At 57.1% G+C, this 23547-nt stretch overlaps 1 protein-coding gene across 2 annotated transcripts in view; it reads left to right on the top strand.

The window, feature by feature from the left end:
- Nucleotides 1-3492: 3492 nt before the first annotated feature.
- The window catches only part of PMEPA1 (prostate transmembrane protein, androgen induced 1), a 54703-nt gene continuing 34648 nt past the window's right edge, over nt 3493-23547 (top strand). The window contains exon 1 of one of the 2 annotated variants that reach the window (XM_012656477.1): nt 3493-3648. In XM_012656477.1, the coding sequence (XP_012511931.1) occupies nt 3645-3648 (4 nt within the window). In that variant the 5' untranslated portion in view covers nt 3493-3644. Of the gene's footprint in view, nt 3649-4507; nt 4617-23547 lie in introns of those variants that run through there. The other variant, XM_012656476.1, reaches the window with a different exon arrangement.

Raw genomic sequence — 23547 nt, 5'->3', positions numbered from 1 at the left:
TGCCCAGCCCCCTTGGCCAGTGGGCACAGGACCTTGCCAGCCACCCTCAGCTGCGGCCAAAACCCACCACTGGCTTCCACGGGGTCCCAGCAGGCTGCCAGTGCAGGCCTGGCACCTGAGCAGCACCCGCTATAGAATTTGCAGGGCGCCTTGCTGAAAAACTATCATTATGAATTTCAAGATGGAAACAGCAGAGAATTAAGCGAAGCCCAAGGCCCTTCCAAGCATGGAGCTGTTGGAGCAGGGGGGTCGCACACCCGTGAAGCCACTGGGAACAAAGCCTCCTTGTGGCTCGGACAAGACCTTTTAATATCCCTCTGCAGCAGACTCTACCCACGGTCAGGGCAGACGGCACATGCTGTCTGGAGTCCCTGAAGGGCCTGTCCCTGGCAGCAGCCTGTTTCACAATCTAAGCATTTCACACACCCGTTTCACAACCCGTCATCGTAGCCGGCTTGGGAAATGCATCCCAATGCCAGACTTCTGGGGACCATGAGGGTCCCTCAGTTCCTCTTCCACCAATGTCTTTGGCCTTGGCACTGCTACCCCCGGCCTGGGACGCCCTCCCCACTGTCCCTTACATGCCCACCCTCTGGACTCAAGTAGCCTCAAACCCTCTCCCTTTTATTTTTCCAGGTCTTTTCCCTCTGCAAAATTGTCACTTGGACTCATTTGCTTGCACGCACGTTGTCTGTCTCACCTGCAAAAATACGAGCCCCATGAGGGCAGGGGTTTGAGCCCAGCCCGCGTAGGTGCTCAGTAAATAGAGGTTGAATAAGATGCCACCTCCGGGGGAGGGCCTCCCCATCGCACCCCACCGGGCATGGGCTCGTGGGCTCACCGCCAGGTCTGAAACGATCTCCCGACCTTGCTGAGCTGCGGGCTCGCGTGTGTGTCTACGGTCCCTTTTGTCCCCAGCGATGGCACACAAGGGCACGGAGTTTCCCTTCTTCACAGTCCTGTGCCCAGTCCCCAGCACAGAGCCTGGCACTGAATAGAGGCACAATATTTCTTGAATGAATGAAGGCAACTTCTTTGCCTGACTGTGGCCTTCCTCCCTAGGACTCGGGCCTCCAGGTATTGGTATCCCCCCACCCCTCCTGCCCCCCGCGGCCCCCCTCCCAGCAGAGTGAGCCCTCCCTCCTCAGCCCCTAGAACCCTGGGTAGAATCAGCAAGTTGTGAACTTTTCTGTGTGTGCGGTGTGCTGGGCCTGACAGCGGGCTCTGCACCCCGCGCCTGAATTCCCAGCACCACAATGTCCGGCATACGTAGGGTTATAAGATCTAGCAAATAAAAACACAGGATGTCCAGTTAAATTTGAATTTCATTATAAGCAACACATAAATTTTTAGTATAAGTATGTCCCAAACATTGCAAGGGATGTGTTTACACTAAATGTTCTTTGCTGTTTGCCTGAAATTCACATTTAACCGGGATCCTGTGTTTTATCTGGCAGCCCTGGGCACACAAGCCTACACCCCTGCCAAAGCAGTTTTCTCCTTTCCTACTGCCCACCTTAGCCAGGGCCCTGTTGGTACCCAAATCGCCCGTCCCCTCATCTGTAAAATGGAAAATAAAATGATAGCAGCTCCTCCCTCCCAGAGTTGCCATGAGGATTAAATAGCATAGCAACTAATATGTATTCAGCCCTCTTCACGCACACTTTCAAGGCATCGACCCCGTCATTCCTCACAATCACAGCATGTGAAGGCGCCATTAGTGGCCCCATTTTGCAGAAAAGGAAACTGAGGTTGGAGAGGTGAAGGCACTGTTGTGTCACACTCATCTTTGTGTCCCACAGGCCTGCCACCCTGCATTAAGTCCCCAAGCAGAACCAACTTTGGACTTAGGGCTGAGACCACTAAGCCAATCCCAGGTGACACTGTCAGCACAGTGGGGTCACATAGCCACATAGCCGCACTCCATAAACGGTAGCCACTGCTGTTGTCCCAGACAGATCAATGGGAGGTCAAGTGTTGTGGGAGGTTTGTTTTTTTCTAATCCACTGAATTAACTGGTTATTTTCGCCTGTCGGCAGTTCATCCGGGATTGTGTAAATGCTGCTTCATTTCCAAGACAATCAACGTGTGAGTTTTCGCTGCCAGACTAGCCAGGTCTCCAGCGAGACCTCCAGGAGGGCAGGCTGTGTCTGGCATTGCCATTGCGGAGTTCCCTGCTCAGTGAGAGTTGTTGATTGGAGGAAGGAAGGATAGCTGGAAGGAGGGGCGGTGATGGTGGTCTCCTTTGGCCTAGGAAATGAGTGGGACCCTTGACCATCTCCAGGCCCAGAAAACATTTTCAGCGCCCCTCAAGAGACCGGCCCCCCGCCCCCCCACCGCCCTGCTTTTCTCCCAAGGTGCACAGGCCAAATTGCAGCAAGATCTTTCCTGGTGAAAGACCTGCTGGAAACACTGCCCTTCCTCTAGGCAGGGGCTGAGAATGCCCAGCAGGGGTGCCGTCCACCTCCATGGTGGGCCCTGGGCACTGCCGCCCTCCTGGTCCCCGGCTTGGGCCCTGACCTAGGGCTGGCTGAGGCTCTAAGAGTGAGCGTCTCCCAAACAAATGATGGTCGGTGCCTTTGAACTTCTTTCTGGGCCGGACACTGTTGGGGTCCCCCATAAAGCCGGGACCAGCCAACCATCCCTGACCTTGAACCTCCAGAAAAACCATTCCCACCTTCCTGGGAGAGCTCTGGAGGCACCACTGTGCCCGGTGCAAGGAGAGAACTTGCCCGCTTCCTGGGCTGGCTTTCTGAGTTCCGCAGGATGAATCTCCTGTGGTCCAGACAAGTTCTTCCCCCACCTGCACCTTCGCTTCCCAAATCCTAGCTTTTCCTCCTCTGTACAATCTATTAAAAAGAAAATAATAATGATTTTTAAAAGCTTTTTTTTGCTCTGAATACACAAACAGCTCAGCTCATCCCTAAACTTCCAGGCATTACAGGAATATGTGGGTATTTAAAGAACTAGAAATATGTGGGGGAGGGGGGAAGCAGTTACCCAGGGACCCGGGTTGTAACCGGTGCTCCACCATTGTGCCACCTTAGCCAGCGACTTCCCTGGCCAGCTTCCTGGTCTATAAAATGGGGATAATAATATTCTGCCTCACCGAGTTGGTGCCAGGTTGAGTTAATGTTTGGAAAGTTCTGGCACAGGGCAGGCACTCCACGGGTGCTTGTTAAATAAGTAGAGCTTCAAGAAAGGGTCTCAGAGGCGACACACCAAATTCTTGAGAGGTGGCAGTTGGGCCAGGGAGGGGAGGTCTCTTATGTAATATTTTAATACTTTTGAAATCAGGAGAATGTGTTCTTGTAGCACTCGTGTAATTAAAACTTAATGAAATAAAAGTATCGCCCCCCCCCACCCCTTTGGAACTCCGGAGCCGCGCCCCCCAAGCCGGTGGCCCCTCGGGCAGCAGACAATGGGTGTGGATTCGCCCCGGGCCCCGCCGGCTGGGGCAGCCACAATACACCAGTCCGGACGTCCATTTACATGACAAGGGCTCCCGGGCGTGTCTACGCGAGTTCCAGTCTTTCCTGGTCGACCTCCTTGGGCTCGGGTTAAAGTGCACCGGGGGCTTGATGGGCTGGGATCCTCGTGCTGCTGCAGGACCGAAGGCGGAGAGTCTCCCGTGAAATCAGGCAATGGGTGATTGATCTTGGGGGCTCCCCCCTTTCTCCAATTTCCCTTCCCTGAGCCCCCGGGGACCTCCGGCTCCTTAGAAGATGGGCTAACCCCAAAAGCCTGGGTCAAGGACCCCGGGGCGCGGGCGGGGGAGGGGGCACCGGCAACACGGGTGGGGCTGAGACCGAGCCCCCCTGCCCGGGACCCGGCTTGTGCGAGTCCGGCGTTCCGAGCTGACCCCCGTTGGGGAGGGGGCACAGCGCCCCTCCTTTGTCGCTCCGTCCCGGGTCTACGCGGGCCGTCTGGCTCTGGCCCTTTAAGAGCCCGCCTCGTTTCCCGTCACCCCGCCCCCCGGCCCGGGGAGGGGGTGCGGGGGAACCTCGGCGGGGATTGGCGCAGCGCGCGCCCCCTCCCCGGCCCCCGCGCGGTGGGAACTGGCAGCCCCGTCTAGCGCTGACGTCAGACCGTCTGCCTGCCTCCGACCGCGGTCTCGGAGCGAAACCCGATCTCCTTGGACTTGAATGAGGAGGAGGCGGCGGCGGCGGCGGCGGAGGCGCTCGGCTGGGGAGAGCTAGCGGCAGAGGCTCAGCCCGGCGGCAGCGCGCGCCCCGCTGCCAGCCCATTTTCCGGACGCCACCCGCGGGCACTGCCGACGCCCCCGGGGCAGCCGAGGGGCGGCCGGGGGGCGCAGAGGAGCGCGGCCCGGCGCACTGAGCCCCGCGGCGCCCCGGGAACTTGGCAGCGACCCGAGCCCGGAGAGCCGGGGCGCGCCTCCCCCGCCGCGCGCCTCCTGCATGCGGGGCCCGAGCTCCGGGCGCCGGCCGGAGCCCCCCCCGGCCGTCCCCGCGCCTTCCGCGCCCCGCGCCGCGCCGCCGCGCCGTCCATGCACCGCTTGATGGGGTTCAACAGCACCGCCGCCGCCGCCGCCGGGCAGCCCAATGTCTCCTGCACGTGCAACTGCAAACGCTCTTTGTTCCAGAGCATGGAGATCAGTGAGTGACCCCACGCCCCCCTCCCCGGAAGCCCCGTTGGGCTCGGACCCGGTGTCGGGCGCAGCTGCGGGCAGGGGCCCCGGCCGTGCGCGCCCCTTCGGGCCGAACGCCCTGCGCTCCGGCTGCGCCCGCCGCGCCCGGGGCGCGCCCTCCCGGCTCGCGGCAGCTGGCGGCCGGCCCGGCTTTGTCCCGCGGCGCTGCGAGCCTGGCACGGCCCCCGCTGCCCGCGCCCCGCCCGCCCGGACTCGGACCCGGGGCCCAGCGGCTGCGCAGGGCGCGGGAGGGCCGGGGCGAGCGGATCCGTGAAGTTTCAATTTTATTTCCCTGAGGGGCAGCCGCGATGGAGCAATTAGGCCGGCTCTTTATCAACTTTGGGCGGGGGGTGGGGCATGTGAGACACTGTCTGGTCTGCGAGGTGTCTGGGGCTCGGGGTGTGTGTGTCTGGAGTGTTTGTGGCGCTGTGTCTCGGTCTCTGTGAGTGGATTTCCGTGCGTCTGTGGAGTGTGCGTGTCTGCGTGGCTCTGTCTGGGTCTTTGGCGTCTCTGGTGTGTCTGGGTCTCAGTCTCGGTCCTTCTAGGGAGTGTGCCAGTTTCTGCGCCTCTGTGATCCCCGCTGTGTCCGGGTCTGGGGCCACTCTTGAGTGCGTGCATGTCTCTGGGGGTCTGGTCTGGGTTCGGCCGGGACTGGGGACCATTGTGTCCAGGTGTCTGAATCCAGGGCTCAGCGCTGGTGCGTCTGGCCCAACGTGGACCCTGAGTGTGTGTGTCATTGTGCCAGTGTCTGTGTCCCCGACGCACCTATAAATAGCCTCTGTCTGGACAGCTTGGTTCAGTCTGGCTGGGACAGCGGTTACAGATGAGTCAAAGTTTGGGGCTGTTTGTGCTCGGGACTGCCTTGCCCTGAAAGGGGGCAGTGGACCAAGGGTGGAGAGCGGGGTTTTGAACCTTGTGGCTGACGTCCACACCCTGTGCATCCAGAAGTTGAGACAAGTACGTCTCTACTTCCTTCATACGCAGCTCACCCAGAGGGACGTTTGGTTGGGGGGGGAACTGAGCCACCACTCCCTGGGTTCTGGCTTCTAGCCTGTGCCCTCTCCGCAGCCCGCCTTTTTTGGGACATTTTTGCCTCTCTGAGCTTTAGTTTCTCCATCCTCACCCCAAAGCACCCCAGGTGAAGGAGCACACAGCCCTTGCCTGCTCGGGCCAGCCTTCCTCCAGCTGGGGCCAGGAGCCCAGGCAGCCACCACCGAACCAGGGAACGAGGGCAGTTGCTGGGTGACTCATAAGCCAGTTTCCGCTGGCGGCTGCCACAGTTTGTGGCCCCTGAGCCTCTATGGTGAAGCGCAGGAGGTAAAAAATAAGCAGTGTGGCCGGGCTGTGGTGGTGGGTCCTTCTGTCCACCTCCAGGCACTCCCTCCCACTCTGGAGCTGCAAGCCCTGCTCTCCCCCGACCCGTCCCCACCCCACCCCAGCTGCCCTGCCAGGCCAGCGAGGTGCCAGGAGAACCTGCCCAGAGCCTGCGTTTGCGGAACTGACTTGCCTTCCCAAAGGCCCTTTGTGAACTCAGGAGGCTAATGAGATGCACGAGGATATTATTAAAATATGTTCGCACATGTTTGGAGTCTCGCTGCTGCTGGCTGGATTGCTGCTTAAGTACCCTCAGTGCCGTCTTTTTCCCCCTCACTCTGTAAAGCTGCCTTAGGGGACCTTCTGCCCAAGGGGTACACACTGTTGTGTCACCCTTATTCCGAGGGCTGGGCATTGTGGAACATTCTGCTCTTGTCTTTATGTTCAGGACTTTTTTCTTTTTAATACATCATTCTTATTTCTGTCCCATCTTGGGCTAATCAGCCCTTAATGATGTTTTGGCTGACACCAAGGCCTCTCTTTAAATTCCTTGCCTTCACCCTGTGCACTTCCCCACCAGTGGCATTTGAATGGGACCCTTGAGGTTAGTGGCTGGAACTGGTCCCTTGGGTGCCCCAGTTTGTCCCACGCTCTGTGTACACACAGCCCCCTACTTATTGGAAGAAAGCCACAAGGCAGGAAGGGAACCAATCTTAAAAATGCTGGTATAACGTAACAATTTTTTGCAAGTGTTAATCAGATTTCTCTTAAAGACTGGGGCGAGGCCTGAAGTTCTGGGGTTTCCTGGAGTTTCTTTACACCAAAAGATAGGAAGGAAGGAGGGAAGGAAAAAGGAAAAAAGGAAAGAAACTGCTTGTGGCTGCTGGATATTTCACCTACTACGTGTTGGGAGTTGTTTGCTACTAGAACTCTGCGTGCAGACGGGTTTGGAGGTGAGCCTGGGACCGTGTCCACACAGCTCCTCTTATATAAGGCACTTTCTTTCTGCAAAAGGACATTGACCACCCTGGGCCTCACTTTCCTCATCTGAAAAATGAGACCATGATATTTGAAATCTAAAATTCTAGTCTTTCAAGATAGGATCTCTGTGCTCCAAAGTCTGGCTGGAGGCCTCCAGGCTGAACCTGGCTTCCTGCCGTCTGGTGCTGGCTCCCCTGTGTGGTCTTCACTTGCCCAGATTTCAGACCTGGGAGGAGCCTGGGCAAGCTTGGGGTTCGAGCCCTCGGTTTACAGCTGAGGGAGTCTGAGAAGGAGAGCTTTACCCAAAGTCCCCAATCCACACTAGCCCCAGGCCAGGTTGTTTCTCCCACACCACACTTGATGGGCCCCCAGGGCAGGTCCTCTTTGAACTTGAGGGCTGGAAGAAGAAATCGGCAGCACCCCGTTGTACCTGGGAGGGTGGGAGCCTGCCAGAATAGGCTTGACTTTAACAGACACTCCTGGGGCCCCATCTTTTCTGAGAGTTGAGCGGTGAGGGTGCTACCCCAACCATGCGACAGGGGAAAATACGTCTTTCTTTTGAAAAGCTCCCAGCCGGGTAGGGAGCTCTCTGCGCCTACTTTTGAGGAAAGGACTCCTGGCACACGGTTTTCCTGGCACTCTGCTTGACCTCGTGTCAGTTCTGCTGCGTCTCAGAAATTACCCCCAGTCTTTCTCCTCCGGAGAAAGTTTGCCGGAAACTTTTTGGTGGGCAGAACGACGCAGGTATGCTCTCGGGACAGACTTCATGGCGGTGCTGTCCAGTGCGTGTGACAGGCCTTCCTGGAGGGGCCTGGGAGGTGCTCCTGCCCTGGACCCGCCTCGGGCAGTGTCTACAGTGGCAGGTAGATACTGCCACTGGCTGGCCGGCGTCACTGAGCCCCTCTCTGACGCCTCTTTTCCAGCCTGTTCCAAACAAATATTCCAAAACATTCGAAACTCACAGGACACCCAGTTTTCTGTGGGTTTGTCTGGCACAGGCTGTTCACGGTGACACTTGCTGAAAGCTAGGGTATCTCAGCCTCGGCACTGTGACATTCTTTGTTGGGAGCGAGGGGAAGGCTGTCCCGTGCACTGCAGGATGTTAGCAGCGTCCCGGGCCTCTACCCACTAGATGCCAATACCCTTCTCCCAGCCGTGGCAACCAAAAATGTCTCCAGGCATCGTCAGATGTGCCTGGCTGAGATCCTCTGATCAATTAGTGGTTTCTCCAAAGGGCGATGGGGGCCAGAGAGTAGCCCCTCAATTCCCTTCAGAAATCAGTCCCTATAAACGCCTGATTTGGAGCTCACTCTCCATGTTAGCTCCTGCTACTCATCCACTCAGCCTTTATTGAGCGCCTGTTGTGTGCCAGGAAGGGAAGAGAGGGGCTCCCTCTTGAGATGAAGTTTCCAGCTTTCACCTTGGATTTGCATTTATAAGGAGGAGAGACTCTGGCATCAGTGAAAGCTGACGTTTCAGGATTCGTGTTCAAATATAGATGTCTGACACCTGCTATTTTCCCCTGTGGGCCCTGTGAGCTAGGGCTTTTCACCCGCAGGTTTTCTGGTATCTGGGTTTTTGGTTGTGGGGCAATACGCAAGTTGAGTTCTGTGACTGGAATCTTAGGTCAGACCGTTGGTCGCGGCTTCCCCAGAGGTCTGGGTTAGCCCAGCTACGCTGCTCAGAGTGACCCAGGGTCCGGGGGAGTTTAGCGATTGTCAAGATGCAAAATAAGTCATTGTTCCTGCACTGGCACACACGCACGGGGGTGTTTGCGCACACACAGGCACACACGTGTGCACACACAGCTGCTGCCCCTGTCTGCCTTTCCTGCCAGCTTCTGCTTGGGTTGGGAATGGTTAAAACTTCTGGGCATGTAAGAAGAAAAGGGGAAAAAGTGCACATTCCCCCTGTAAGCCGCGCAGGGGCATGGGCTCTCCTTGCAAGAGAGAAGGAAGGTGCAGTGGTGTGTGCAGAGGGAGAGGGAGGCTGTCCAGCAGGTCAGGTGGAGGCTGGAAGGCCCACAGCGGCGTGGGGGGGCTTTTCCCCAGGACGCCTGGCCTCTTGGTGGAGATGATGCCTCTGCCTCCACATAGCCCAGAGCCGCGGGCTCAGGTGTGCCCGGACACCTGCCCCCACCTCCTCTCTCATCCCAGCCCGCGGTTAGGGTGTTTAAACGTTTATCCTTTGGTCAATAGTTTAAAAGTAAGGAAGGGTCCGAGAAGGGTGCTAAGGGCAGGGTCCAAACCAGAGGGTCCCCGTGGCTTTTTCTTTTCAGGTATTATCACCCAAAGGCAAAGTTTGCAGGCAGCAGCGTCTGGGATCCTGCCCAGAGACGAGGAGCTCTTACAAATTGGATTTTGGAGGCTGCACTGTTGCCAGCGCCGGGTTCTGTGTGGCGGGCGCACATGCTGAGAGGAGGAGATTGAAGCCGAGGGCCCATTTTTTGCTCTTGAGAGGTGTTGTGTAACGCGTGCGTGGCTGGGGCACGTGTGGGGAGCCGTGCCGCCGGCGCGCCTGCTCTTTGTGTGCCCTGAGAAGCAGCGAGGACAGCACCGCGGCGCCGCCGCACACGCAGTCATCCCGGGGTGGGCTTCAGGGCACAGGGCGTGAGTCCTGTCTAAAGGGGCTACCGCTGCGGCTCAGCCCGCCGTTGCCACGTGGGCCCTGTGTGGCCAGATTGTTCAGTCCCAGGGACCTGAATGGCTAGATTTTGATGTAAAACTCCTGGGTTTTAAGTGCCGGCAATTCCCTTTTTCCCCTCTCCCCAAGAGATCTAAGAAAACCTGCCTCCAGGCCCGATCTGTCCCAGGGAGTGACCTGCCCTGCTTTGGGTTAGGAGCTTGGGCCAGAAGGACGGAGGCTCCAAAACTTGTTGGCTGTGTCCCCTTTTGCTGTCACCTGGCGTGTCTGTAAAGTGGGCTAACAATAGCCCCTGTGCTGAGGGTGTCGTGAGCATTCAGAGAACATTCCTGTCATGCGTGGCCTGGTGTCTGGCACAACTGTGTGTTTATGGGAGGCGGGTGACAGCAGTGGGGGTGTCCTGGACTCGACCCTACATTCTGCCCAGCCCCCTGGTGGTCACTCTCCGGCTCGTTGCCCGATGAGAAGGCCTGCAAAGAAAAAGGTTCCCCCCTCAGGGACTGGTTAGGAATGTTGGAATCACCAGGCCCATCTGGGGACCGTGACCTTGACTGTGGAAGTAACTGAACGTCTCTGTAATATTGCTGCCTTTGCCAGGCCCACTGCGGACCTGCCGACAGCAAGCCTGGCACAGCTGCCCCTGGCCCGGGGGCCCAGACAGTCCCCTAGGGCCTGCCAGCCGGGTTCCCTTAATCCACTGCCGGCCTCGGGGGACAGAGGCTGGGAGAGGGGGCATAAGGCACAAATCTTGGGCCACGAAGTCGATACCACCTTGGCGTCCAGACACTCCCCTGGGTCCAGTTTGAGGATAACCCGGGTGCAGAAAGCCTAGAAACTTGTGATGGGTTGAGGCTTTGAGTTCAGGGAATTTTTAAAATTTTAATTCCCAGTTTAAATTTTAACAAGTGAGTGTAGATGGAGGGCAAACCATCAGAATGAAGCATCCCCCCCACAGCGAGGTGGGGAGGAGCACTCGGCCCTGCCTTCTCCCCGAGGGGGGCTGCACCCTTCGTGCAGCCATGACAACGCCCAGTACTGACGGTCAACCTCGTTTTCCCCTGGGCGACACTACAAAGCCAAACCCTGACACCTCAGGGGTCTCGTCAGGGTCTTGTCAGGCACTGGCAGAAGTGTTTGTCACCAAGCTGGGAAAAATATCCCAGAATGACTTGACAACTGGGGCGGGGAGGGGCTTCAGCACCCTGGGGTGGGCCCAGAAAATCTTGGGGCATCCCCAGGCTTTCTGAGAGCCGCAGAATGGCTTCTGTCTCCTGTTCCCAGGGTGACTGGTGGATTTTTACTTCCGTTCCTTTTCCTAGTTGGATGTGGAGAGATTATTATGTGCCAGGTACTAGTGACGCATTTTTCTAAATCTTCAAAACAACTCTGTGAGAGAGCTATTGCTGTCGCCAATTTGCAGATGCAAAAATGGGATCAGAGAGGGTGAGATACTTGCTCAAGGTCACACAGCCAGGAACTGAGGATGCTCAGCTGGGATTCAAACCCAAGCTGCTGACCTTACAACCCATGCTCCCAAGCTTTCTTCCCCACAACACCCCATCACCCCCTCCACTGCAGAGTTTTCTTTGCAAGACTCATCATTGCAGTGGTATTTTAGGTTTTGTCCTAAGACTGCAAGCCCATATTGGACCGTGCCTTCGGGAAGAACACTAAGAAACTGGTCAGCTCTCAGAGCAAGCAGTGGGGGTCACCCTGCTCTGGCAGGACACTGGCCTTGCCAGGCTGCGTGAGGAGCCGGGGTCTCTGTCTGTGGCTCTTCTGTGCGTCCCTGACACCAGCACTAACAGGTGTTGTGGCAGGAGCTTGACGAGTGGCTGGGGGATGTTCCTGCAGGGACCAGGCCAGCCTTGCTAGGGAACGTCACGGACGGGAGCATCCCTGGGCGCTCGGGCATCCAGCATCATTCGTCAGGCACCTGCTGCCTCGCCGCGTTGCTCTGGCTGCCGCGCGACATCCGGGAACGGCACAGACCTGCCCTCCGAGAGCGGCTGTTCTCGCCAGGAGACAGACAGAGGACGAGAGCTCATTTCGGGGTGGGGGGCTGAGAGGAAACACGGAGGCCCCTCCAAAGCCTTTCTGAGGGGTCCACCCCAGCCTGGGCACCGTTTGGGATCCATGAGTGGCCCGTGGCTTTCTCCTGTCACACTCGTCATGGTGGTCATTGAATATCTGTGTAATTAGTTGTGTCATGTCCGTTTACCCTCCGGCCACCAAGCACCGAGAGTTTGGGGACCACGTTTGTTCTGTTCATGGTGTTCCCAAGTGCGCCTGGTGGTACCTTTTACGCATTGGATGAGGGAGGGAAGTGGGCGGGCAGGTGGGCAGGCAGGTGGGCTTGTAGCAGACTCCAGGCAGGTAATTAGGATACGGACTCAGAAAACCTTCATGCTGGGGGCAAGCATGGAATCCCTCCTGAGCCTCCTCTTGCCTCTCCGTAAAATGGAAAGAACATCTGCTTTGTAGGGTTGACAAGACAGTTGCCGGAGCTAGGAAAAGCGCCTCTGGCACAAAATAGGATTTTTAATGCTCCGAAAAAGTTTCCACTATTTGGGGCAGGGAGCTGTGCCTTAGTCTCCTACCATCATCTCTTCTCAGAATATCAAAGCTGAAGTACGGGCAGGTGCAGAAATCAACGCAGACCCGCCTTCCCCGTACGCCCTGGTTGTCTGGGCGGTCACAGTTTTACAGAGCGATCGCTTTAGTGCCTTGAGGGCGTCAAAGTGACAAATGCATCACCTTGGCCTGCCCCGCGCCCCAGAAAGGGAAGTTTAGGGTGACTCTTCTCCGCAGGCACTTGCTGCGGACTGGGAGCATTTGGGGGCTACTCTCCTACCTGTTTGGCACCCGTGGATGCGGCTTGCACGTGCTCAGACGTGGTGTTGCGACGCCGCGTGTTGAAAGGCTATCGTGACTCACTTTCGGAGGTATCAGGTGGTGAACGGATATTCCTGGTGTTCCGGCGAATTCTAATATGTATTTGTTTTTCACTGGGGCGGGGGCGGGAAGAATCAGTGGCTTCGAGTCAGTGCCTGCAGTAAATGTATGAGGGTGTCAGGAAGGCGAGGAAATGTCAGGTCTGATTTTCTTTCCCTTCAGATGCATGTTAACTGAAATCATTTATTATTGTATCGGCGGCTCTGGGAAATGGCTCTACTGGCAGAAAAGAGAGTTTTAATTATTTGTTAACAAGTTTAAAACTCTCAGTGTGTCCGGGATCTGAATGCCGTATGGAGGTTGCTTTGGCCTCTGCAAGCTGTTAGGGCTCCCCCGTCCGTGGCAGTGCCCCCCAGTTCTCCTGGGTAGTAGCACGAGGCTCCCCCAGGCTGGACGGATACAGCCAAGACCTCTGAACAGTCATGCAGGTTCGAGATGCCATTTTAAGTTTTGAGAAATTGTCACATATCCTTTGTCCCCAATATGGGCTTTTGGTGGCTGTGCTGGGTCCTAGTTTGCACTGCTGTGCATTGCATGATCTTGGCACAGAGTAGATGTTCAATAAACAGACAGTTGGCAAATGAGTGGACTCAGTTTCCCCCCATGATTTGTTTCTTCTGAACATGGAGTGATGTTCTGTAAAGTGTGGGCACGTGGTGGTGTCTGTCAATGGAAGCTGTCACCCTTTATTGTCACTGATGGTTTGTCATTGATTCCCAGTGTGTGGGCCACATCAGAATGAGGGACTGGAGAATCTCTGCTGGTCCGAAAGGTCTCCGGGAGGGGACGTTTCCAACCCTGGCTTTGGGAGTGTGAATGTGACAAATCCAACCCTGGATTTGTTTGGGTGTCAGGGGCTAAGAATATAAGAATATGTATTTTTATATTTAAAACCACATATGTTTAAACATACAAAGCATGCATATGTATTATGTGTAATATGTATAAAACATAGACTGTGTAAACACACGTGAATGCCCCACCCAGGCTGGGGGGCTTCTCCGAGGTCCGTTGACCGGAGTCCACTGTGATGACCCCGCCTCCCGCAGGTGTGCCCCGGGGTGAGCTCAGGTGAGCCTGAGCCCCTCCCAGCTTTGCCCTGCGTCCCCCAGGCAGGTGAAATCAGGTTTCCCAGGCTCTGGCGGCAGCAGAGGAAGCGAGAAGCTGAGTCAGTTTTTCAGAAATTTTGGGCAAAGCGAACTGCCCTTTCCCCAAGGAGGTTTTTCAGCGGTGGCTTTGGTTACCTGGTTACCCCCTGAGCATCTAGGTAAGATTCCGGGAGCACCGCTCTGCACCCTGCCTTGCTTTGCTGGTGGGGCCATCCAGGCAGCTGGTGGTCTGGGGGCGGGGGGGCAGGAAGTTGGAGTTTCCAGTGCAGCTGAGCCTCTTTCCAGAGGGGTGGTCTTTGGTCAGCTACTTCCTCTTCTTCATCTTAGCCGCCTCATTTGTAAACTAGGATTTATCATTTCTGCACTGAGGTGATTACACAAATTGTCTTTTAAGCAACTAGCCCAGGGCTGAGCACGTAGTAGGTGCTCAGTAAATGGTGACAGCGCTGATGGTAAGTGGACCTGCTGCCTGAGAGCATGAGCCAGTCCTGTGTCCTCCTGTATCAGGTCGCCCCTAGGGCTGAACATCCCGGACGTGAGGGACACCCACAGGTGGCAAAAGCTGCCCGATAAGGTTCAGCTGCCCAGGCAACCAATTTCAGTCCGAGCCCTGTGGGGTGATTCATCCCGGAGGCCGCACTTCCTTTGGGAAGGCTAAGGATATGCACGCAGCGGCCACAGCGCATGCCCCTGCCTCGTCAGCCTGAGTTTTACAGCAGGTGAAACGGCTTTGATCCGAAATACCCTGTCCAGGCCGGTTGAGAGATGGCGTGAGAGTTTGGTTGTTGTCGGCGATGTGCTTCCAAATCCTGGTTAGAGAAGGAAGAACCTCGGTGGTCTGTTATGGCTGCTACATTTAAAGAATTAAAAAATAAAAGTTAATACGGAGACTTTTGCCAAGACTGTGTATATATGAGCTCCCTTCCTGTACATTGCTCATGTGGCCACACATTTTAAGGGTTTAATTAAAGTCTTAAATAGCTTTCTAGAAGAAGGTAGAAAGTGGAGGGGGAGGGCGGTTCGTTCAAGCTGGGAACCCCACAAGAGCGTGGGGCCGGCCCCCGCCCCGTTCTGCGCATTCCCAGCTCTCTGGGCTGATGTGCTGTAGCTGGCCACAGCTCTAATTGCCTTCCTAAAAACAATTTAGTCGGTAATAATTCTATAAACCTGTGAATCAACTTTGCGCAAACACCCTGAGTAATTTCTTTGTTCTTTTCTTTCTACTTTGTAATTGGTGTCTGTAAGAGCCAAAGGTTTGGTCTTGCGGAAGGCATGATTCATTTATTGGTGTCTGTGCCGCCTCGTTATCATTCAGTCATTTCAGAATGCCGTCGCGGTGAGCCCGGAGTGATTCATGTGGGGCTGAGCCTGGAAGCCGACGGGGTCACGGCCATAGGAGGAAACTATTTCTCTCATCTATTTATGATACGGGAGACAGAGCCGGAGTATTGGGATGATAGAGAGGGTGTCGATTACATGGGCAAATAGAACCTGTTAAATCTCACCAGCCGGCCCTTAAACACCACTCCGTTTGCTGCTGTCGATCTGCTGTTGATCGTTGGGATAGATCACAGCTAAGTGCACTCCTATCTCGGATGCATCTCTCCCCACGTTTATGGACTGCGATCTCTGAGTGGGCTGGAGTGTAGAGGTGGCCCCCGCAAACCCGGACGGGAGTTTCGAGTCTGAAGCCACACATGCAGAGAGTGTTGCCTTTTTAAAAAGTTTATCCACTGGGTCCACCTTGGTACCATTTAAGTGTCCAGGCTTAAATGTAAGGGGGCCACTCCCCTGTGCCCTTCTCATTTGTCTAACAATGACAGTTATTAGATGTTTGCGATTGTTGGGTCTTTGCATTATTCTGCAAAGCGTGTGGACTTACACGTGGTGCTACTGATTTTCCCTAATTTTATTAGTTGCTTTGGGCCCTAAATAAAATTGTCACCATCCTCCCATCTAGAGGGTAATTAGAGTGGCTTGCCACATGGCCCAGAGGTGTAATTACCCGTCCGACTTCCAATTGTCCGTGTAAATCTAGGCTCTGCCTGCAAGTGCATAATCCAAAAGTTGCTTATGTGTAGCTGAGGAATATTTCTTCCTGTGGGCTGTTTCTTTCCTGCAATGCCTTCTCTGGTTGGTTCTGCATCTGCATAACTCCACTGCACCCTCCAATCTGCACTAGCTCCCAGCCCAAGGCCCGGCACAGAGCATGTCAGTTGGTGTCTGTCTGTCTGGTTCCTGGCTGGGTTGCTATGAGAAAGTTCACTGGAGGAGAAGTTAGCTGATAACCCTTTAGTTAGAGGAAAGTCCAGCCAGTATTTATTGAGCTGCTTTGTGACTTTCAAAGTATAGATCAGGGAGGTTGAGTGCATAGCATTTGATCCAGCATCCCCTTTGCTGCCCGCTACAGACATTGCTAATCGATTGCACATCTGTCCTTGCTGGGTTCAGATCCTTGCCGAGATGGTGTTCCTGGGGTCCATGCCCCATCAGGGTTCAGAGTGGGCTTGAGTGATGACATCTGTTGTCTGTGGAAGTTCTCTGTGTAGAGAAATGGCCGGCAGACAGGGTAGGGGCTGCGGAAATCCTGGCAGGGGAGGAATTGCCCCCTGTCCCCACTGTGCTGTTTAACAAGTCACAGGTAGTCCCTTCCCCACGGGTGGATGGCCCAGCCCCAACCTTCAGCTGCCTAGTCGCAGAGACCTCCCAGCTCTTTGGTGAGGCTGCGTCCAGGTGTGACTTTAAGAGCAAGGATCCCACCAAGACCACGGTTAGATCTGCACTAAGACCCCACACGTTACTCAGTCCCCCGACAATACATCATTTGTCTTTCTTTAAAATCGAGGTCAAAAACCAAAATTGGCACAGAAGCTTCCATTTCTTCTTGCCAGCCTCTTTCCACCGAAGTCTTGAGCTCTACCCTAAGCCCTTTGCAGCATTCCTTTACACTCTAGTGAGAATGAGCTCTGAGCCTTCTCCCAGAGTAGACTCACGGGCCAGTGGGGGTGAGGCTCAGGAACAAGAACAAGAACAAGAAAGGGGAGAACCTGAACGCAGTCAGTGTTCAGGGCATGAGCCCAGTGCCCAAAGCTTTGTCTACTTGGTGATTTTGCTTGATACTTGCCAGTGACATTGGCTTTTCGAACCCTAGCTGTTCCTCCTGACAGTAGCAGGTCCTCAGCGAGCACTTTTCATGCGCTGCCTCGTTAATCCGCGTGGCAGCCCCACTGGCACTTGAGGAGGGGGAGCCAAGTCACCCGCCAGAGATCACCCAGCACGGAGCAGAGCAGGGTTTGCACTTGGGCCGCGGGAGTCTTGGCGCAGGGTGGAAGGAAGAGCCACAGAGAAGCAGGAACAGGGCACTGGCAGGCCCGTGGTCAGAGGGGGATGTGCTGGACACGAGGTTTTCTTGTAGTCCCTGCAGCCCCAGAGGAGCCCAGGCCCCACCACCGTCCTTGTGGAAGCTGGTGCTTTGCGGGTCAAGCGGGGCTGCCGCCACCCCGGAACACCTGCCCTCGGTGTGAGGGGTGCGGCTGAATTTGAGTCCTCTGCTCCTGTGTTCTCGTGGACTTTTCCAGCTGGGCCTGCGTCCTCTTCAGCCGGCTGGGACCTTCCTCCTCGGGAGGGTCTCCGGGCAGGTGGCGATCCCAAGGCTGGGGCAGCGGAGAACGGGAATTGTCCGGTATCAGGTTGCAGCCGAAGGGAGACCGGGGTCGCTATGACCTGTGGGGCAGGGCCTGGGCTCCCCAGGAGAGGTGAGGAGGAACCCAGAGAATATTAGGATCAGCCCCCTTCAAAGTGGCTCTGTCCTGGCGGCGCATTACCACCACCCAGGCACCCCCAGACCCGTTGTGGCAGAGCCTCGGGTGGGGCCTATATTGGGGTTTCTTAAAACTCCCTGGATCATTCCGGGTGTGGCGGGGTTAAGCCCCACGAGGCTGACCCCAGCCCTGGCTTGCAGAGGGACAAATCCAGGTGTAGTGGGGGAAGGAGGAAACTGAAGCCACTTTTCAGCCACAGTGTCCTCCGGTTCCAATCAGAGGGCGTACTAATAACGCTGTCCTCTGGGCACGGTGCCGGTGGGGCCTGGGTGCCGGGATGGCGTCCTCCCACTGAATGGCCAGCAGTCCCAGGGGCCTGGGAGCACCGGCACTGCCCTCTCTCCCGGTGCGGAGGGCTCGGCCTTTTCTGTCGTGTTTCTGCCCGGGTGCTTCTAACAGCTGTGACAGGCGTGAACCCTGAGGCCTCCTGCCAGTCTGGTGGGCAGAGCTGTGGCCTGGGGCCTGTGCGCTTCTGTCTAATTCGGGTAAAACGGGAGGGTTTCGTCAGGATCAGGAGGGACGTTTGGCGTGCTGGCTCTTCTCTCTGCCCCGTTCCTGGTTGGATGTGACCTTGAACCTGGGCTTCAGGTTGGAGCCACCCCAACCATTGCCTTCTGGGTTCTTGGTGACCGATGCGTGGCTTTCTGCTTCACCCAGGGGTGGCATGATCACGTCTCCAAAGGAGTATCTTGGTGTGGGGTCGCAGGGAGAGGCACAGAGGAGCAGGAACAGGGCACAGCAAGCCCGCAGTGGGGGGCAGTGTCCGGCTCCCCGACGGTCCCCTCTCCTCTCTTGCCATCCCTGTAAAATGGGCCCAACCTATTACGACCTCCCCAGGGGTGTCTGAACATGGCGGCAGCCCTGTCAGACGGCTCCAGCTGTCCTTCCTCTTCCCTTGGGAACCCGTGCGTCCCCTCCTGTGGTGTGTTTATGGAGGTATGATTTATAGACAGTTAAACGCGCCAGTCCCAGGTGTGCGGATGATGGGCTTGGGCCGATTTGTGTGAGCAGCTCCTGTCCCCCAGGGCGATCGCACCGTGGATTCGGTCATCGGAGGTGACGTTTACCTTCCGTGGGCTTTGCATAGGTGGAATCACACCGTATGTGCACAGGTTCTGTCTGGCGTCTGTCACTCAGCCTCATGGCTTTGATCCGTCTGTGATGTTGCATGTAGCGGCGGTTGTTCCTTTTTATTTCTGGGTAGCGTTCCACTGCATGTGTGAACCGCGGGCGTGCAGTTTAAACAGGGCGGAAGGGCTGTAAAGGGGCCGAGCTGAGCCCGGAGGAATGACTCTGTCATCCTGGGACTCCAGTCCCTCTGTGGGAAAACATTTTGTAACTTGAATCTGGGCCCATAACGGGTACCAGAGACCTGGGCGTCCGTCCCAGCCGGGGGACTCGGGGGTGGCAGAAGCTTGGAAGCCCAGCAGGCTCCAGCCCACAGCTGCCGCCGGCCCTCCCGCCTCACCTGGCCTGCGTTCCTGCGCGGGAATGAGGATGTGGGTGACCCCAGACGGGTATGAATCATGTCTTGGGGAGGTGGTTACTCACGGCGGTGAGCAGCGAGGCTGCCCTCCTCCCAGACAGCTTGGACCTCGGAATGGAGCTGCTCGTCCCGGGGGTGGGGCACAGCCATTGATGTGGTGCTGGTGGTGCCTCCTTGGAGTGAGGGAGGCTGGCAGGCTGTGGTCGCCGTCCCCCCCGGCTTTTTTTGAGGCCACGGGCGGGTTTTGGCCCGGGGTTCGGGGGGCGGGTTTTGCGGTTCCGGGCTTTGGTTTTTCTTTTTTGAAGGGGGGTTGCCGTCAGGCCCCCGACTTCCTTGGGCTGTTGTGAGGACAACACTTAGTTCACCACCCTCGTTTACCAAGTGCCCGCCATGTGCCAGCCCTGTGGGAGCCACCACACCCATTTTACAGAGGGGAAGACTGAGGCTCAGAGGACAGAAGTCACGTGCCCAAGGGCGCATGACTGGTAATTGGCTGAGGTGGAGCCAGAGCCTGCGGAGCCCACCTGTGTCCTGACCACCCAGGCATGTGCGTTGCAGAAATCCACAAACCCGGAGCGAATGGTGGCCGAGAGAAAATTTGAGACGGCATGCGGATGGGCATTTAAAATTCAATAGTTACGTTAATGTAGGTTAAATGTATGTTGGGAAAATTATAACAGGCACATTATTGATTCCACGAGTGTTATTGTTTAAAACTAGGCTAAGTAATACAAGGGGATCTATTGAATGTTTATGTCAGTCGAAAAGAAAAGTACTGAGGAATTTTAATTGCTTTAGTGGGATATGTGGAGCTGGCAACAACCAGGAAGGTGAGAGTGACATCGGGAGCTATGTCCTGAGTCCTGAGACCCTCAAGGGTCTTAAATAAGCAATCACGGACCCCCAGCTCCTCCTCCGGCATGGAAGCACTTTGCTCTTTGACCTTCTGAGGTCACTCAGCCATATGAAGGTCGGGGTCAACTCAATCCTAATGAGATCAAGGTCACAGGGTCATGTTGCCCGAGGGAGTGGGGGGTGGAGTTCTGTTGCCCAGGCGGTGGCCCTGCCTTGGGGGGGGTGGGGACGAGGGCCGGGAAAGGGACTCCCATCCTCACTTCCAGAGAGAGAGCTGGGAGGGGCTCCTGGCAGGTGGCGGGGCTTAGTCTCCGCAGGGGCTGATGATGGACGTGCCAGCACTTCACTGAGTGCTGCCTGGGTAACACCGCCACCACCCCGCTGGGCTCTCACAACTCCACTGGGGTTGGGAGAGTCTGTAACCGGCCCCAGGTCGCAGCTGTGTGGCATCCTGCTCTCTGAGCCCACATTTTCTTTTTGTAATGGGAAAAAAATCTTCTCAATTTAATTGCTCTAAGGTGTCTGAAATGGCTTGATATTTTGCAGAACAGATCTGTGACTTACTGTCTAGTTCCCAGTGCACCTTTTAACCCTGGGGAGAGGGAGACACAGTTGGAAGCAAGAGGAGCAGATGGCTCTGGGCCTCGGGCTCGCCTCCCCTCTGCGGGCACCCATCTCCCACCGTCACCCATTTACTGCTGGGAAAAGTCCTGGTGTGGGAGGCGTTGGGGAAGTTCTGCTGCCTGTCTGGCTTGCGACTTGGCAGACCTTCCTCGACCCACGTCTAGGATCCTGGGCCTGGATGTGGTCCTAAAAGAACTGGGGGGAAAGGTCAAAGAGGTGATGCTCTCGGCCCGCTGGCCCTGGGGTAGGGCAGGGAGGGCAGCCAGGGAGGGCAGCCGACACTCTGTCCCGGCCTCTCGTGCATCCCGTGGGCCTGCCTCGCACTGACTACCTGTCTAGGAATTTTTATTGCAACCCACAGAGGCATTGCAGGTTGGCTGGAATGTGAAAGATCCTGGCCCTGGGAGGCGTGGGGCGGGCGGGCTTCAGACACACAGTTCCTGGCCACTGGGCAGGAACACCAAGGTGGCAGCCCCTGGCCTGCTCGCCAGGTAAGTGTGGACATCGCGGTGCCCTGCTTCCGGATGTTTCTTTGTGCCCTGATTCGGCTGGGTTAATTCTGATTAGATTTTGGTGTGACCACTTCCTGGGGGACCTTGACCCACAGCAGGTACTGAGATAAACAGTGGATTATGAGGAGGAGAGCAGTCACAATAGACACAGCGTGTCGGCAGCCCCATCGTGTCCCCAAGACTCCATGGGGCACTGTCCTGTTGTGTGGATTCCTCCCAGCACCTCTGGGAGCAGGTGCTACCGTGGCCAGTCCCATCGTGCAGATGCAGACACTGGGGTCTAGGAGGTGCCTGCTGTAGGTCTCGCTGACGGGCGAGCGGCAGAGCACCCTGCAGCCCGGCTCCAGCCTCCCTAACGTGTCTGAGCATGGGCCACGGGGCGATCACAGCCCCGTGCTGATCTGATCAGCCTCGCAGTCAGCTGCCTGCCCTGGCCCCAAGCGGGGTGGGCGGAGGGCCCCTGCAGGCCGCCGTGCCCGTGGTGCGGAGCCCGTGGTGCGGCTGGGGTGGGAGAGACGCCTCGCTTCTCTTATCCGGCAGCCTCAGCCCTCAAGGAATTAGCTCCTCCTGGGGCCAAGAGTGGCCCTGTCGGTGCCCTGTGGCCACAGGCCACGTGGAAACCTTGGCTCTTCTGCGGGAGCGGTGGCCGGAGCTGGGAGGGACTTCTGTGTGCGGAAGGCCAGGCCCGGGGTACCGGGTGCCATCACCGGGAGGTGGGGCCTGAATCCCCTGTCCTGGCCGCCCTGTGGTGTCCTGCCGTGGACCCTGACAGCCCCACCATCCACCCCTGCCCCCGAGTCTCCGACACCCTCAGGCCACGCCCTGACCCTGCAGCCGGTTCCCATCCCCGGGGGCAGGGTGTGGGATGGGAGGCCCAGTCTGTGGGGAGTCAGTGGTCTGACCGCCCCTGCCCCCGCCCAACACGGGAGCGTGTGCACAGGCTGCTTCTCCTCTCTGAGCCTCTGTTTCCTCCCCTGTAAAGTGGGGCTATAATAAGCACCGGGGCTGTCGTGAGCACGGAATGTGACAATGTGTGGCGAGTGGTCAGCTTGGGGCTGGGAGCTTCGACAGTGCTGGAGACGGCAGCCTCTTCTGCTAGGAAGACACGGCCAGTACTGGCCAGTATTAACGAGAGGCCAAGAGGCTGCCACAAACCCAGGACCTGCCCGTGAGCTGGGGCAGGAGACGCTAGAACGTGCCCTCAGGCGTGGGCAGGTGTCCCCGGGGAGGGGCTTCTCTGTGAGATTGCAGGCGCAGCCCCTCCCAGTCACACCCAGGTTCTGCTGCCCCCTTCCCAGGTGGAGGCACAGTCGTCCCCGACCACACAGTAGAGGGGGAGGTGGTTTAGAACCGAGGCTGCGGGCACCAGTGAGGCGGGTCCGAGCCCCTCTGTGGACAAAATCCTTAGACACCGAGGTGGTGGCCCTGGCCCTGGCCTGGCAGTAGCCTGCTGGGGGACCTGGGCGGGTTTCTCCCCTGCTCTGGGAGGGGTGAGACTGAGGGTGAGGATGAGGGTCCTGCCTGTCCCCACCTCCACTCTGACCTGTGTAATTCTCCACAGCAGAGTAATGGTTGCCTGTGGCGACAAAACGATCCCCCCTCCCCACCCCTGGCCCGGGGAGTGGAAGCTGGAGTCGGCAAAGTGGGGATGACGGTGCCGGCCGCTCTCCGGACCTGTCCCCTGGGGGTGGCAGCCTGCTCCACCCTGGGCACCTCCTTCACCCGCCCCCGACCCAGGACAGGCCCAGAGACCCTTTGTGGCAGTCCTGAATCGTGGCTGGGACCCTCGATGGGTCCTGCACCTGCTCCTCCTTCAGAGCCTACACGGGGACCGGCCCAGCCCCTCACCCGAAGGAACCTCGGGGTGTGCTGTTGGGGAAGGAGGGAGCTCCCCTAGTTCCGTGCTGCCGGGGGTGCTGCAAGGCAGGGCGGAACCGTCATCTGTAATTCTGCGCACATTTAGCAACCGCACTGGGGGATAATTTTACTCAATATTTCACTGCATCCATGAATTCATTCGGCACATTTGTGAGCACCTACTGTGCGTTGCACCTTGTGTTCTGGGAGTTGCCGCCGCGGGCAGACAGATTCCCTGGAGGTGAGCAGGAAACCCACGCGTGTGCAGCACAGCTGTTCACACGTCCTGCAGGAAAAGACCCGGGAGGGCGGTGACAGGGAGGACAGCAGGCCCCCCTTTCTCTGCCGACCCCACTTCTCCATCCCCCTCATAAGCTGCAGCCCCAGATCTCGGGGAGTGGGTGCATCGGCATTTATGGGGCACAGTGGCTCTTCACCGGATGTGGAACTGAAATGGGGTGAGCCCAGGAGCCTGCATTTTAACAGGCTTTCTCCAGGAGGTCCAGGTTCGTGTGACAGATGTCCGGGTCCCACAGCAGAGGTTCTGGTGGACGGGGTTGGCTGGGCGTTAGTGGCATTTACAAAAATTGCAGCCGGAGCTTTGCCCCTTCTCAGAGCCCGTCCTAGGGCCCAGCCCAGGCAGCAGAGTCACAGGCTGACCTGTGTGTCTGTGGTTCCAGCTTCTGACCCTGCAGATGCCAGGTGGGGTGCATGCCCCTCCCCGTGGGCTACAAGAGTCATT

This window comes from Propithecus coquereli, unplaced genomic scaffold (assembly GCF_000956105.1).
Source record: "Propithecus coquereli isolate 6110/MARCELLA unplaced genomic scaffold, Pcoq_1.0 Scaffold503, whole genome shotgun sequence".
Taxonomy (NCBI): domain Eukaryota; kingdom Metazoa; phylum Chordata; class Mammalia; order Primates; family Indriidae; genus Propithecus; species Propithecus coquereli.
Note: the sequence above shows the minus strand (reverse complement) of the source record. Positions and strands in the feature narration are given on the sequence as shown.